At 37.8% G+C, this 16,838-nt stretch overlaps 1 protein-coding gene across 5 annotated transcripts in view; it reads left to right on the top strand.

Annotated features, from left to right (window-relative positions):
* Positions 1–7,909: 7,909 nt before the first annotated feature.
* The window catches only part of LOC107551538 (tensin-2), a 55,934-nt gene continuing 47,005 nt past the window's right edge, over positions 7,910–16,838 (top strand). For 3 of the 5 annotated variants that reach the window (XM_016233163.1, XM_016233164.1, XM_016233161.1), the window contains exon 1: positions 7,910–8,062. In XM_016233163.1, the coding sequence (XP_016088649.1) occupies positions 7,949–8,062 (114 nt within the window). In that variant the 5' untranslated portion in view covers positions 7,910–7,948. Of the gene's footprint in view, positions 8,063–16,619; positions 16,744–16,838 lie in introns of those variants that run through there. The other 2 variants (XM_016233168.1, XM_016233166.1) reach the window with 2 other exon arrangements.

Genomic DNA, 16,838 nt, shown 5'->3' with positions numbered 1-16,838 from the left:
AGTGGAATGAGGTTTTGTTAATCCTAGCATTATGAGGATGTTATTGAAGAGGGAAAAGGGTGTAAAAATGAACAGGTCACCCTGAAGCATAACAGTACTTCATTCAAAATAGGTTGGGAGGTTGGTGCATTTTTCACTGGCTAATTACTTAAAGTTAAATTACTAACTGAAGGGAGTTAAAACAGGAAGCAAGTTATGCTGAAAGTATGTTTTTGGACAGATTGCTTCTCGGAACCATTCAACATCACGCATCAAACCATGATAAATACTACTCCACTCATGCTGTGCATCCCTTTAACACCCCCTTTATCCTGTGACCTTCTGCTGGACGGAGGCCAAAGAATGTGCCCTTCACCCCGGCCTTTCAGGCCTCGTTAACTGAGCCCAGGCCCCAAAGGGTCGTCTCTGTTCCTAGTACAGCAACCCTGACAGGAAGCAGACAGGACCGTGGGATGCGGACGGGAGAACAGGAACCCGATGTTCTCAGAACATCTGCGCATGTGGTTTGCGCATTTGACATTTTCTCAGCATCTTTGGGTTTCTGCCTTTTCATATCATTCTATTCTGATCTGTGAAGTTTCTCCTGTGGTGAACGAGAATCCGCCTGGTTCTTTTTCAGTAGATGTGTTTATTCGGCCGGATTGAAGTCGACATGAAATTACAATTAAACCTAATACATGTTCCTGGTCTTAATGCGATGGTTCTTCTGTGTACATTATTCCAGAGATAAAAACTTTTTGAATACTTTTAGAATATTTAACGACTCATTCTTCTGATTCTGGACATGTGCAGATACTGCCACAGGATGTTTGTAGTAGCGTTTCAACATCTGCCACACTACATCCTTTTTGTAAACCACTATTAATAGCTAAATGCCGCACATCCTCCTTTTGTACCCTTGGGTCGGAGCACAACACATCTTTTGTATTCTGCTTTAGTGACAGGGTATTAATGACTATTTTTCCACTTTCCTTCCTGGCACTCAGGTCTGTTTTCCAGCCATTTTAAATTCAGTCAAGTTCCCTCAAACCACACGACCTTATCTATAACTGCTAAAAGAAGATTGCTCTTTCAGTCTATTTGTAGCCTAGCATTCATTTATTAACTGATCATACACTAGTGTACTGGAAGTACTAGAGGGAGTATTATTGCAATTTGTATTTTTGTTATAGTGACCAGAACTGCAAAGTTTTAGTCTGATTGCTCTTCTCCTATGAAAACCCCCAGGTTAATCAGGTGAAGTTGGTCACCATACATATGGAAACTATTTTTGTGGCCCCAAATTGGCAACAGCACATAGCCTAGTACAGAGACCAAGTAGTCACAAACACTTTTGTAGCCAAGATATATCTTAAAAATATATTGTCCTTGGCAGAGCTACTTCAAACCGAAGGTAAACAAACAATTGGTGAAGTAACATAAAATACGATTTACTTCTGTTGCATTTGAGACCGTGTTATTGTTGTGTGGTCAAATGCCTGACGAGTTTTGCTTTATTTGGCATTGGTGTGTGGTGCAACATTTTTTGGAATTTGGCAAGATTTCCCAGTCTCCCCTGTTTATGAAAAAGTGACTAAATTATGGTCCTCGAGATCTCACACCCACCCTGGTTTGGGCACAATTGGTTTCATTCTCAGTCAGTATGATCAAGAGTGTCAAGGTCTAAAAATAAAGAACCAGCCCAAGCCCTGGAAGATTGCAGGACAGTATGTGAAAACTGACCACTTGTTTAGGAGGAGACTGTGAAATACGTGGTAAACTTGGAAATGTTCTTGTAAACACCGAGGGTGTTGAGGTCAGGGCTTTGTATAAACAATAGGTGGCCTTTTCAGTCTCTCACACACCCTCTGTAGGTGGGATGTGTCGTGAGATCATCCACATCTAGTGGATCAGTTCAAGCATTGCAGCACATGCTGAGGGTTCAAATGTTTGAGGCTTGCAAAAAAACATTGCAAGCACCTTGGGGTTTTACTTCCTCTAAAGAGTTTTAAGGATATAATTGAGGACCACTGTCCCGTTTAGCTGCAGTTCAAATTAAACATACTTGAACCAGCTAATCAAGGTCTTCAGAATTGCTAGAAACTTCCAAGCAAATGTATTGTTGCTGGTTGAAGTTAAAGGATTAGTTCAGTTCCAGAATAAAAATTTCCTGATAATTTACTCACCCCCATGTCATCCAAGATGTTCATGTGTTTCTTACTTCAGTCGAAAAGAAATTAAGGTTTTTGAGGAAAACAGTCCAGGACTTTTCTCCATATAGTGGACCAACGGGTTGAAGGACCAAACTACAGTTTCAATGTAGCTTCAAAGGGCTCTATACGGTCCCAGCCAAGGGATAAGTGTTTTAATGTAGCAAAACGATCAGTTGTTTTCTAAAAATAAATAAAATGTATATACTTTTTATCCACGAATGCTCGTCTTGCACTAGCTTGACCCTCAAATTTTAAAAAGATAAGGTTTTTGAGGAAAACAGTCCAGGACTTTTCTCCATATAGTGGACCAACGGGTTGAAGGACCAAACTACAGTTTCAATGTAGCTTCAAAGGGCTCTATACGATCCCAGCCAAGGGATAAGTGTTTTAATGTAGCGAAACGATCAGTTGTTTTCTAAAAATAAATAAAATGTATATACTTTTTATCCACGAATGCTCGTCTTGCACTAGCTCGACCCTCAAATTTTAAAAAGGTAAAACAACGATGTCAGATGATTTTGAAGTTGGAGGAGAAAATGAGATGTAATGTTTTTGCCCTACCCTACCTTTTTGAAACGAAGTACACAGACAAAGAACTAACCATGCGTAACTTTCCTAACATGATTACGCAATGCGTAAAGATGTGCATCACAGAGCTAGTGCAAGATGAACATTTGTGGTTAAAAAGTAAATACATTTGTATTTTTTCAGAAAATGACCGATCGTTGCTCTAGAGAAGACCATTATTCCTCGGCTGGTATCATGTAGAGCCCTTTGAAGCTGCATTGAAACTGCAATTTGGACCTTCAACTGTTGGCTCCCATTGAAGTCCACTATATGGAGAAAAATCCTGGAATGTTTTCCTTAAAAACCTTAATTTCTTTTCTACTAAAGAAAGAAAGACATGAACATCTTGGATTATATGGGGGTGACTCAATTATCAGGAAATTTGTATTCTGGAAGTGAACTAATCCTTTAAACTGCAGGACAGTGGCCCTCCTAGAGCAGGTTTGGACACCTTTGGCTTAGTGCAGGGGTGTCCAAACTCAGTCCTGGAGGGCCACTGTCCTGCAGAGTTTAGCTCCAACTTGCCTCAAAACACCTGCCTGGAAGTTTCTATTATGCCTTGTAAGACCTTAATTAGCTGGTGCAGGTGTGTTTAATTGGGGTTGGAGCTGAACTCTGCAGGACAGTAGCCCTCCAGGACTGAGTTTGGACACCCCTGCCTTAGTGAGACAACCGGTTTCTACACTTTTGAGCTGGCAAGACTGGTTATTCCAGGGGTGTCTCGTCCTTCTACTTGATAGGTTAATGTCCTGCAGCGCTTATCTCCAGCTTGCCCCAGCACACTTGCATTGGAAATTTCAATTATATCCTAAAGACCTTGATTAGTAGGTTCAGTTGTATTTAATTAGGGTTGGAGAAACCCTGCAAGATAATGTTCCTCCAGGAGTTAACATATTTTGTAGCCCTCCAGGACTGAGTTTGGACACCCCTGGCTTAGTGAGACAACCGGTTTCTACACTTTTGAGCTGGCAAGACTGGTTATTCCAGGGGTGTCTCGTCCTTCTACTGGATAGGTTAATGTCCTGCAGCGCTTATCTCCAGCTTGCCCCAGCACACTTGCATTGGAAATTTCAATTATATCCTAAAGACCTTGATTAGTAGGTTCAGTTGTATTTAATTAGGGTTGGAGAAACCCTGCAAGATAATGTTCCTCCAGGAGTTAACATATTTTAGTCAGTTTTTTTTTTTAATTGAGACTTCCACAAAAATGGTGTTTTCCTCCCAGTGCAGCACTGTAAGCCTGTTGGCCAGATGCAGGTGCACCACAAAGTTCAATAGTCATGACCACAAATGTCTTAGGAATTGCTATAAACTGAGAAAATTAAAGCAGCTGCCATAAACAGTCTAAAAAGAATTACAACAAATTGGGCATCTCAAAAGAGTCTTGGGATGGTGACTCCCCTCCACCTCCTTTCCTTCTGACAGGTAAAAGCCTAAATGTGAAACATTAAATATTTATATTTAATATAAAAAAAATAGTGCATCAATATTTTGTACTGATATTCTTTTTTATATTTGTGCTACGGTAAGCTTCACTATTACTATTGATTGTATGGTTAGTTAAAAACCCTAACTCTAAGTCATAGGTCTTCAACCCTGCTCCTGGGGACCCACTGTCCTGTAAATTTTATTTCCAACCTGTTTCAACACACCTAGCCTGTGATTTTTCTAGTGATTATGAAGACGTTTATCAGCTGCTTCAGGTGGGTTTTATTGGGGTTGGAGCTAAACTCTGCAGGACAGTGGGTTCCCAGGAGCAGGGTTGAAGAAGTAGTAGACTCCTCCTCCTGGAGGGCAAGAGTTTTGCTCCAACACACCTGTTTTTCTAGAAATCTTGAAGACATTGATTAGTTGGATTAGGTGTGTTTGATGTGACTGAGGGTTGGAGCTAAACTCTGCAGAACACTGACCCTCCATGAGCAGGATTGAACGTCCTTGCACAATAACAGTGGTTCTCAACAACGTTCCTGGAGCCCCCCAGCACTGCACATGTTGCATGTCTCCTTAATCAAACACTCCTGATTTAGCTCATGAGACTCCAAGACCTGGTATGTCAGGCAAAGCAGACATGCAAAATGTGCAGTTTTGGGGGGCTCCAGGAATGTGGTTGAGAACCACTGCCCTAGAACACCTAGAATCACCTAAAACATCTTGGCAACTACATAAAAATGCATTGCAAAACTATTTTCAAGACTTCAGGTATCATAGGGAGTTTTGCACAGGCAAGGACCAGTTGTACTTTCTTGGGATATGTACCAATATTTATTACATAGATTGCATGTTGTAAGCTCTTTAACAGCAGGACTGTGGGCTTTGCTGTTTGTTGTTTTGTTTAACCGTTTCAGTTCATTTGTTTTTGTCTGCAATTGCTTGTAGTATCTTTGCTTTAGACCATTTGTTTAAATTTGCTGTCTTAAGTGTTCACTTAAGAATCTCATCTTCCCCTGTCTGTCTATTTATCTTTCCTTGCAGTCTTTGTTTTCTTGTTCTATTTTAAGCAGTCTCTTCAGCTTTTCTTATACGACTCCTTATATTTCTTCCTTCCTGCTTTCCTTTTTGCAGCAGCAGCAGCAGCAGCAATCTGAATAATAAAAAAAGGTTTGAAAGTCCAGACAGACATCTGTAGACTCCTATGTAAATCCTTTCTTTTCCACTCAGTTCATAATTAATCTGGTCTGTGTGTTGTCTCTCTGTCCTCTGTTTCCCTGCTTGAAAAGCCTCCCCGCACCATTAGCAGATAGTGAGAATTATGTCTGCCGAGGCCTCTGCCAGGAGGATGTTCCCTGCCAAAAAGTGCTCGGCAGCTGTTGGCAGCTGGCTGTTTTTTAGATGATAGCATTTTGGAGCATTTTCCTGCTGCGATCACTTCAGGTGTTGAAAGATGCGTCTCACTGAGGTCTGTATGCTAGGCTCATCGACTTCATGAGGTGCCAGAATCTGTGTATCAGACAAACACATTTCATTAGGATCAGTCCATAGATCATTCAGTTCTCTATTTGCGTAAGGTGACGTATTACTCTTAAAAATGCCTGGCTTTGCTTTTTTAAATATATCCGTTAGTTTTCCTTGCACTTAGTTTTATGTAAAAAGTGCTTGCGTAGCCATAGTTTTGTCTGAGCTTATCTTGATGAAATGAGACTGTGCGAATTTAAAGGTGAAATGTGCAATTTTAATCTGTTGCAATTGTTTGTATGAGCAGGCACATATTGCAACATTGATTCAATTTTTCAATTAAAGTCATAAAGGTTTGGAACGACGTGGTAAAAAAACAGAATTTTAAATGTATTTCTTTAGGATTACCTCTTTCAGTCAGGTTAAAATTGAATTTGGATCAAGTCCTAACAGATTTCAAGGCTGCATGTAAACATGCTACATGACTGATCTGTTAATGTTATTTTCCAGACTTTTCAATAGATGATGTTTCCAAGCAGGTCTCATGGGGACCTGTAAAGTCACAACAACATGGTTTTACCTGATAAAGTAGTTAAAGGGACATTGGTGTTCAGAGAGTTGGTCTATGTGTGCATTCGGAGAAAGAGAGAAAACAGGAAAAGAGGAGGGACGGAAACAAGAGGGGCCGAGGAGGCACGAGTGGAATTTGCCTTAAAAGGGGTGCAATTTAATAGTCCCACAGGCCACCATGTCACCCCACCCCCCTCCTCTCCTCTCCATCTACATCTCTTGTCATCCTTCAAGAAACGAAAAAAGGTCCTCTGGAAAACTGAAAACACGCAGCTAAAAATTGTCTTAGAGAGGCAGAGATAGAGAGTTTGACTCTGGGAGGCCTTGTCAGGGAAAATCGGCTCCGAAGGGCTGATTCTGTTCACACAGGTTCTCAGTTACACAGCCTAAGCCCAGCAGCTACACATCAACGCTGCCAACTCGCATACCAGCTCAGCCTGAAGCCCTGCAGAGCTGCGGCTTCCCTCGCTTCCCAGCAATGGTTGCTGTGGTCTGATACGGCATTTCATTTCCTGGTGAATAGTCGTGGTTTCAGCTGGCCTGCTCCACGAGAATGCTGGGAAAATATGCGAGGAAAAATGAGTAAATGGATGAGTGGAATCCAGAGATACTTAGCATGATTTTAGCATGAGAAACCCCTTTGAGGAAGATCTGTAAGAGCTGCATGTTCCTCATTGTGGCCCCTGGAGATTATTTATTTATCTTCATTTCAAAGCCATACTTTGGTTCTGATTTGATCAACAAATCATGTTTAAATGATGTGGTGCAAACTGGTGGAGAAAACATTTTCAGATTCAGCAGAAGCTGTTTTAAGTGTTTTTTTAGCACTCTGATATGTAGTTAATTGGGTCTTATTAGCTGATAGCTAGAGTGGTTTGGGAGGTTACTAGGGTGTTGCTAAGTGATCATTTGGGTGTTCTGGGTGGATGATAGGGTATTGCTAAGTGATTACCTGGGTGTTTTGGATGGATTGTATGGGGTGTTGCTAAGTGATCACTTGGGTGTCATGGGTGGATGATAGGGTGGTTGCAAGTTGTTAGGTGATTGCTAGGGTATTTTGGCTGATTGCTATGGTGTTGCTAGGGTGTTCCAGTCTCTGTAATATTATGCTATCTATATATGGATTTAATATACATCTATGGGACTTTTTTCCCATTTTATTGTCCACCTGATAAAAATCCTAAATCTTGTTCTTTAGAAAAGTACTAGCACACCTTTTTACCACAACCTGCATGATTCGAGGCATCATTTGATGTTCTCCTAACACTAAAAATGAGCAATTAAGGAAAAATGCATAGCATAATATCAGTTAAGAAGGTAAAAAAAAGAAAAAAAGAAGTCAGCATATGTCTGTTTACAATCTGAAAGACAGAGAACTTGAGCACAATGGTGTGTGTGTTTCTGGTAAAAGTAGGGGGTGGGGGCTGATATCCTCTGGATGCTGGCTTGTAAGTTGTGTACGTTTGGCTGACCGTACGCATGCTGCTTTCAGAGTCCTAATAGACTTTTGATTTAATGGGCATATTCTCACCTTTGTTTACGTATGTGTGCTCACGAGAGACAGATGAGTGTGAACTGGCGAACATGTGTGTGTGTTTGAATGGGAGCCAGGAAAAGGGGAAGGGCCTCGAGTGAGCGGACAAAAACAGCTGCTCTTGTGTGCTCGGGTAAGCTCATCCAGAGAGAGTGAGAGTGGAGAGACGGACCAGCAGGGTCCAGATCTCTATATGGGGTGTGCCCTGTGTGCGGATAGCTGTGGGGACGAGCCAGATCCAGTACCCGTGAGAGGGTCTTTAAGGAGGGAGATAGCAAAGTCCAGGGGAAACATGAGGCTGACCAAGGTGGGTACTTCCAGAATTCGCTTACAGATGAAAAGTTCAGAGAACATGTTTACTTGTGTGCCTCAATGTCGGAAGATCAAGACTCTGTTTGTGGTGAAACCCATGTGAGGAGCTGGGGTCAGTTAGAAGTTACGCAAGTTGTTGTTATGAGTGAAGTTACTCTCTTGTTGTGCAGGACAGCATCAGATAGGATGCATTTGCAATTAGCCTACATATATGTTGTGCATTTACATGCTTGCGACATATGGAGGGTCTAGAACTGTTTTATGCTTGGTTTGCTTTTTCATGTGTTTATCATGTTATTGAAAATAGATCTGGACACATTTTGGAACTTGCTAAGGTATTCTTGGGGGGGGGGGGGGTCGCTAGGATATTTTGCATGGTTGCTAAGGTATTCTTAATGGGTAATAAGGTGTTCTGGGTGGTTGTTAATGTATTCTGTGTGGTTGCTATGCTATTTTGAATCGTAGATCTTTGAAAGCCAGTGTCTGTTCCCTAATATTTATTTCTAATTTTAGATAAATATTTTTTGCAAATTTTGTGATATGTCTGTTGGGCCGGTTCTCCGAAGACTGGTGAGTCTTCAGCTGACTGATTGTTTTTATTAATCTTTTTTTTTTATTGCTAGGGTACTTTATATAGTTCCTCTTGTACACTAATGGTTGAAGCTTTCTGCATACTTGCTAGAGTGTTCTGGGCTTTTACTAGGTTATTCTAGTGGTTGCTAGTGTATTCTTGGTGGTTACTACAGAGTTCTGCATGGTTGTTAAGGTATTCTATGTGACCCCATGGCAAAATAGCCCACCTCTACATGTCTTTGAATTTTTCTATGCTGGATATGACTTAGATCCCTCCTTTAGTTTATAATAAGTCTATGGGATGTTTTTCACCCATTTTATTACACACAATGTGAAAATCGGTTACACTTTATTTTAAGAACTATTAACTAGCATGCATATTGTAACATGCAATATTAGCATATTGGCTGTTTATTAGTATTTACAAAGCACATATTAATGCCTAATTCTGCATGACCATCCCTTTATCTTACCCCATACCTAAACTTAACATCTACCTTATTAATAAGCAGCAAATTAGCAGTTTATTGCGATAAAAGTCATAGTTAATAGTGAGAACTAGACCTTAAAATAAAGTCTGGTCACTTAGAAAAGAAATATCACACCTTTCCTCAAAAAGCAGCATGATTTGATGTATCATTCATATCCATAACACAAACAGTGTGTGGGATGAGTTACACGCTAAAGTTGAATGCTAAGGATTAGGGGTTTGTTCAGATCTTTGTGTGAGGATGAGTAACAATGTCTCCCTGATTGTTGACACTAACAAAGAAGGCCTGGAAAACTTGAGGAGGGCTTGATTGTGTGTTTACATGCCTGAGAGTGAAAGTCTATAATGGTCTGGTCCCCGAGGCTCGTTCACGTGTAGTGCAGCGTGGGAACTTTGAGCCCTCTGTATGATGTCACAAAGTTGTAGCTGATCCTGTGAAGTAGGCCTGGAAATCATTATATGTCTCCCTCAGCAGTTATTCAGCCATGCCACTTTAATATTTCGCCGCAGGTCCGTCATCTGTGGCCAAACACACACACATTTTAGTCTTGTCACTTTGAGACTGTAAAAGAGTCCATCCACTGTCCTGCTGATATTTTAATAGCAAACTTGCATAAGGCTGTGGTTTATTTTGAATGCTTCCTCCTACTATTGTAACCATAATGTTTGTTTTTACAGACATTTTTCATTTTAATACCAGGCTGGTTTCTTTTCTTTTGCTGTGGTTGCAGAGTTTAATGGTAATACTCCTAAATCAGTGTATGATCATGTCACGTAGAGGAGGATTTTGGTCTGCTGATGAGACTATAATGAAACACTGTGTTATGCAAGCATATAACTCTTTTATGATGCTATCTAACTAAGCAATCTGACATTTAGCTTGACGCTTTCTAAGCCCCAGTGGAGCAACCAAAGTTTTGGTGTCTTAGTCAAGGGCTTCATAGATCAACCCTTGCAGGATCTGAACCCGTGACCCTTCCCATCCTTAACCACTAAGCAGCACCGATGCATTACTTACTCATCACACCAAATCAATCATTGTGTCCTTTCATTACAGATTGCATTATTCATTGCTCTTGGCTATTTATTGTTTTTTTGTAATTTAACAAAGAGAGGCTTTAGCCTGTCAGAATATTGTCCTCACTGAGCTGCTATTGTCTTAGTGTGACAAAAACCGAGGCTTCATTCCAGTCTCTGTCTTATAAGTCTGTGAGGTCTGCAGGCTTTCTTACATTCTGTGTCCTTCTTCTTTGTCTCTAAAAAAAGAGCTATACTTCTAGATGGTCACTTTGACCTGGAACAGAACTTGGGTTTGGTGAATATGAACTTGTGTATATCTAGGACTTGCCCCTAAAGCCAGTGTCTGTTCCAGTGTTTATTTTATTTTATTATTTGGCTTTGTTTTGTTTGTTTTTCATCTTGTTTTGTTTTATTATTCTTAATATTGTTTTATTTTCTTTTTTCTTTGATTTTTTTTTTATTTTGTCTATTGCTTTTTCTTGTTTTTTGTTTGTTTTATTTATTGTCGTGTTTTATTTATAGTTATTTTAATTTTGTTTTTGTTTCATTTTATTTTGTCCTATTTTGTTTTGTTTCATTTTAGTTGTTTTATTTTGTCTTTTTGTTTTGTTTTCAAAAAGTTTTTTGTTTGTTGTTCTAAAGTTGTGACAAGCTCCTTTGAGCAAAATTTTCCAAACCCTTGACTAACCAAATATTTGTTAGTGATGAATTTCTATTAAGAGCATTATTTCAGTCCATCGCTACTTCTAATCTATGTCCAGCAAACTGCTGTGCATTATGGTGCATTTGAGTTTCCATTCTTCTCTGCAATCTAAAAACACAGCTGTTCACAAACTACGCTATTTGTTTATCTTCGCTCATTGGGACTTACAGTATATTCCTAGAATATCCATGGAATGACAGAAACTTTAACAAGTGCTAGTTTACTGCAGCCATAATCCACAGGCATCCACTATAAACACCGCACAGGAAAATGCCTGGTCAATGTATAAATAGGCTCTGTTTTTCCCAGGAACACACACTCATGCATGCTGCTAACACATACAGGGACATAAACATGTTTTTATTTCTTCCACCGATCCCAACATGCACATAAATATTAAAACATCAACACAAATATACCAAAACTTTTACATTTCTGAGCAATCTGGATTACAATTTAGGCAGTTGAAACCACCCAGAACACCCTAGTAACCGCATAACAAGTTTTGCTCACATTGGATAGCACTGAATTCTGGAAGCACTGATCACATTCCCTCATTCTCATATGAAATCAAGCTCTGTAAATCTTGGATGCGTACACATATCTACAGCATGTAACTCTCTGCATATTCTCAAGAGGACATGGTCAGACATCAGGGTGTTACTCTGACAGCATGAGGATGTGTGTGTAGTGAGGGAATATGAGAAAAATCGTGTGTGCAATGAGGAATGTGAGCTGGAAACGCTTGAAAGGAAAAGGAAAACCATCCCTGTCCTTTTAGTGCCACTTCATCAAAGCTCCAGTGTGCTGGGGTCATAAAAACAAATTTTCTCTGAAATCTCTTTGCACTCTGTTTGCTTTCCTTCACCATTCGGAATACCGCCCTGACATCTGCCCACTGCAGAGTTTGTGCAGTACTGAAAATATTTGGAAGCAAGTTGGGAAATGGGCAGAGAATGAGAAGAGGGACATGATTCAGCGTTTCATAAAACACATAAAAATCAGTTTAAATATTGTGCGTTTCTTAAGTCTTTTTTGTATTAAAATTCCAGCATTTTTCATGGTTAAAAAATCTAATAATTAATTTTTTAATAGTTTTAAAATGCCTTTATGCATACATTTTGTTTTATATTTGTCTCAAACCCAGATTCCTTAACACACACACACACACACATATATATATATATATTTTTTTTTTTTTTTTAAATATTAATATTGTAAAATATGTAAAAATGCTCATATGAAATATTAAAATCCATTCTAAAATATAATATTTTAACACCATTTTTTAAATAATGAAAACAGAGTGAACTAATCTAATACTTATATTCTGATTTTTTTGTTATTTATTCCCTCTGTTCTATTTCCATCGTAACAATTTTGACAATTAGTATTTTATCAAAAGTTAATAATCTAATTTATTAAAGAGACAAAATTGCCAGTGAAGAACTTGAGTTAAAAAATTTTTTTTTTTTTTTAAATAATTAAATAAAAAGAAAATCGGGATAAATATTTTATTGTGTGTCATTGCCAGTCAAGTTGTTTGTCAAATAAAAAAAGTGTATATATTATTTCATGTGTAAATGTGATTTAATTACTATTAAATCTTATTTAATTTAAATGTATTTTGACAAGAAGTGCTAGCTGTTAGCAAGACACAGGAGTCTGTATTTTATTTGAAAGATGTTAAAAATTTAATTTCCATTACACAAGTCTATTAATCACAAGACATGATTTGAGATGTGATAGAAATTACACTGGTGAAAAACTGAAAATGATCATAGCTTTCATAAAAATAACACAAATGACAGCATTTATGCTCATGTTATTAAACAATTAAGTGTTTTAGCAAGTTTATTTTCTAAATAAACAAAAGTGGACCCATTCCTGTGTCTTCAGATTTCGTCTCTCTCCGTCTTTTTCTCGTCTCTAGCTCGCCCTTTCTTTGAATCCCTCTACCCCCCGACATTCAGTCCATCTCCTCCTCACCATCCTGCCTCAGTCTCTCTCTCTTTCTCTATCTCCATCATCTATTTCCCTCCCTCCCTCCACAGCTGTATTTAATCAGCGCTTGGCTCTTTAGTGCCCAATCATTCCTGCGCTCACCCCTCCCTCCATTTCCTCTTTCTGCATGTTCTCATCTCTCTCTCTCAGCATCCTTCTCTTTTTCAAATAATGTTTGTGTCGTCCCTCAAACATTCCATCCAAAACTGTTGGTCAACATTACATCAGCACACAGCAAATATGTGTTTCCAAAGCACATTCATTTGAAAAGGGCCTAAGATGTAAAAGTGTATGTGTTGACTTGGCCACAGGTGTTTCTAAATATCCGGGACTTCCTGAGTGATTTTAGGTGCTGCGGTAACACAGGTCTCCTCTGTGTGGCAGAAACATGGCTCCATTGACACACGGTTCCAGCTCTGTGAGTAATGATCCTGCTCCATTTCACCCCACACTGCTGTGTTCATTTCTCCACGGCAAACTCTCTTCCAGTTCCACCTTTTTTCACTCTTCTTCCTTTCTTTCTGTCTACAAAGGTTTGGGGTCTCTACGATTTTTGAAAAGTCTTTTATGATTATTAAGGCTTTGTTTATTTGATTTAAATAAAATACAGTACACTGTGAAATAATATTTCAATTTAAAATAACAGTTTTCTATTTTAATATATTTTAAAATATAATTTATTCCTGTGATGCAAAGCTGAATTTTAAGCTTCACTACTCTAGTTTTCAGTGTCACATGATCCTTCAGAAATCATTGTAATGTGCTGATTTTGTGTTCAAAAAACTCTTCTTCTTACAATCAGTGTTGAAAACAGATGTGCTGCTTAATATTCTGTGGAAACAGACTTTTTTCTTGATTAAAAAAATGTGAATAAAAGAACAGCATTTATTTAAAAACTGATTTTTAAAAAATATATAATAAATGTCTTTACTGTCACCTTTGATCAACTGAATAGATCAGTTGTATAGATTTTATTGTTTTACCCTTGACAAGTATTTCAACTCGGAACATTTTAAATCATATAAAATGGCATTTTGACATTAAAACGGATTATTAAAGCAGAGTGAAATGACTGCAAAAATAATTTGTATGATCGTATAATTTGTTTTAAATATTTAAAATCAATTAATATCTTGTTGACATTTTCGTTATAACACCATAACATCAGTTAAAGTTAGTTACTTCTTTAATAAGGAGAAAAAAGTGCCAATGAAGAGCTTGAGAATAAATATGAGAAAAATCAAGGTAAATATCCCCTGAAAACTGAATTTCCCCTGCTGCGTCATTTTCACTTAAGCTCTAATGATTCAGCGTTTCATTAAAAAACACATACAAATCAGAGTAAATATTGGAAGTTTCTTCTATTACAGGCATTTTTTATAAAACCAGTTGATTTTAAGTGAAAGTTTTCAGCTTTTTTTTGTAAGGAAGTGCCAGTTACAATGTCTTGAATTTAATATGAGTTGTAATTTTTCAAATGTATTTTATTAAAATTATTTATTACTACTTTAATACATTTTGAATTTTTTAATTGTTAAATCATTCAAACCATTTAAAAATAATATACTTATAATATATAATAGCTGTGTGTACATTAATGAGGAAAAAAAATTAACTTAAATGATTTTAGCAAATGGCTGCAATATAACAAAGAGTGAAAAATGTAAGGGGGTCTGAATACTTTCCGTACCCACTGTATATACATATATCCCCTATTTATCATCTGTCATGTGAAAATACGTCTGATTAAAGTAATAACACCTCTCCTCCACAAGCCACATGATTTGAGGCATCTCCCGTGTTCATAGCACCAACATATGGGATGAGTTACTTGCCAAAATGTAATGTGCTGTGGGTTTGTTTAAATCCCAAACCTTAAATATGAAAACAGGGTGAGATGGAAAAGAGAGAGCATGTACATAGGAAATGCAGAAAAATGCTGTTCTATTTTTAATAGAACTCTCTCTCCTCTGGTTCTGTAAACAGTATAAATTTGTATGCACATGGCTTGGTGAGTGGGAACGGGACATGTTTCTCTAATGTTCACAGTCTGCCTGCTGGAGGGCCCCTCATGTGCCTTCCACATCCTGTCTGCACACACTCTCTCATGGCCTGTGTGTCCTACACACGTCTCTCTTTACCCTTTCTCAACAAGCCTTACTCTCTCTCACTCTCCTTAATTGGATTGTATAATTTCCCCGCATCTGATACTCAAGCTTTCTGTCCTTTTCTCTTTCTTCTCCTTGCCCTTCCGTATACTTTGTTTTCTTCCATTTTATCTCTACATTGATTAGCTTCAAACACCTCTTACATTCTTGTTTTATGTTTTGTGATATGGCAGTATATCTAGAAGTAGTAAAAAGTCAAAACATTTATAATCACATAATAATTCTTCTATAAGTCAACTGGTTTTGTCTTCTGTATGTTAATTAAATAATGTAAAGATATATAATTTACTGGAATTTCCACATCAGCTCAGTACATCTCAGTATAATCAACAAAATAATGATAAAAAAATGATTGTCTGTGCATTATAGGGTCAGAAATGATCCAGGTCTAGTTAAAAATAAATAAATCCTGCATATTGAACTACTTTATTGTATATATATATATATATTCCACATTTTATTTCCTGTTTCCAATTCAGACATTTCACAAACATTCATTAAGTAGTTCACATAAACATTCAATACATTGCTATTTGCTGATTTATATTCGTTTGGATGTTTAATATATCAGTCGTAATGTTTTCTGTGTTTATACGGAACTTCTTTCATGAATGCATCAATCACTGGCACATATCACATGGTGTTTGTATGGGGCTTCATTGCTTGAAGCCACATTTACTTGGCTGTGCGATTCCACAGAGCACATTTCTGTTTATTCTGCTCGTGGACAGATGGACTGCATCCATCACTTACATTTGTGGCCATTCGTTTTAATCATGTAGTGTTTGAAAATGTTTCTTAATTGGCGAAAACAAAACCCAATGAGGAACAAATTTCTCTGTTTCAACATTAAGTCTGGGATGTTTGACATGAGGCCTAGCTGAAGGTGCTTTATCATTTGTTTTTATTGTGTTTGGAACTTGTATCTTTTCATGTATCTAAAGCGACATTTAGGTTTAAATAATACTTAGTGAGCTTTACATGCTTCATCTCTACTGTAGAAAACTCTTGTGAACTCGCCTGCAGATGTAACTCCACATATGACCAGTTGGTGTCGCTATTGTGCTTTCAATAGTTCTTTCAAAGTACCACTATTTTGGCGGATAAATATGCATTACACTGATTTTCAGACTAATTTCTGGCTAATTATTATTAGTAGTAATAATATATGGAACATTAAAAATAAATAAAATCTGTCTAATGCATATCAGAAACAAGGTAATGTATAACTTAATTCCATAGTTAACTAAACTTGTTTTGCATAGTCGTTTAATAACCACAGTTTCCTGTTGAATAAGAGAGCACATCATAATAAAATGTAGATTATAGAATTCATTCTTAATTAAAAGTTTAAATATTCTAAGCAAAATGAGCTATATATTTAAACGCGTATGGTTTTGAAAGTGATGCTGAGAAAGATATGTTGTAGAACAGCGCTACATTCATAAAGGCAGCCGCTTCTAATTTGCATTCCATCCAATCAGCTCTCGATTCGTCAGGATGCCGCCAATCAGAAAAGTTCGCTTCCAGTAGCAACATTCCACAGTGTTCTTTCCCCGCTGTAGCTCCTCCCACTGCCAGCCTATGAGTTTAGTGAGAGTAAAGAAAACAACTCCATCAGTAGTCGAGTGCTACTCCATTGACTCATTGGGAATGTAGCCCATGAAATCTTTAAGGAATCTTTTTTAGCTGGAATATTCTCCAAAAACATGAGCAAGGTAAAGTATTTTCATTCAGTATGGATCTAACTAAGATTACATGTCTAGAGGTCCTGAATGTAAAGAAATGGGCATAACATGGTTGAAATGAGATG

This window comes from Sinocyclocheilus grahami, unplaced genomic scaffold, assembly GCF_001515645.1.
Source record: "Sinocyclocheilus grahami isolate Dianchi unplaced genomic scaffold, SAMN03320097.WGS_v1.1 scaffold426.1, whole genome shotgun sequence".
Classification (NCBI taxonomy): domain Eukaryota; kingdom Metazoa; phylum Chordata; class Actinopteri; order Cypriniformes; family Cyprinidae; genus Sinocyclocheilus; species Sinocyclocheilus grahami.
This window is presented reverse-complemented; position numbering and strand designations above follow the sequence as displayed.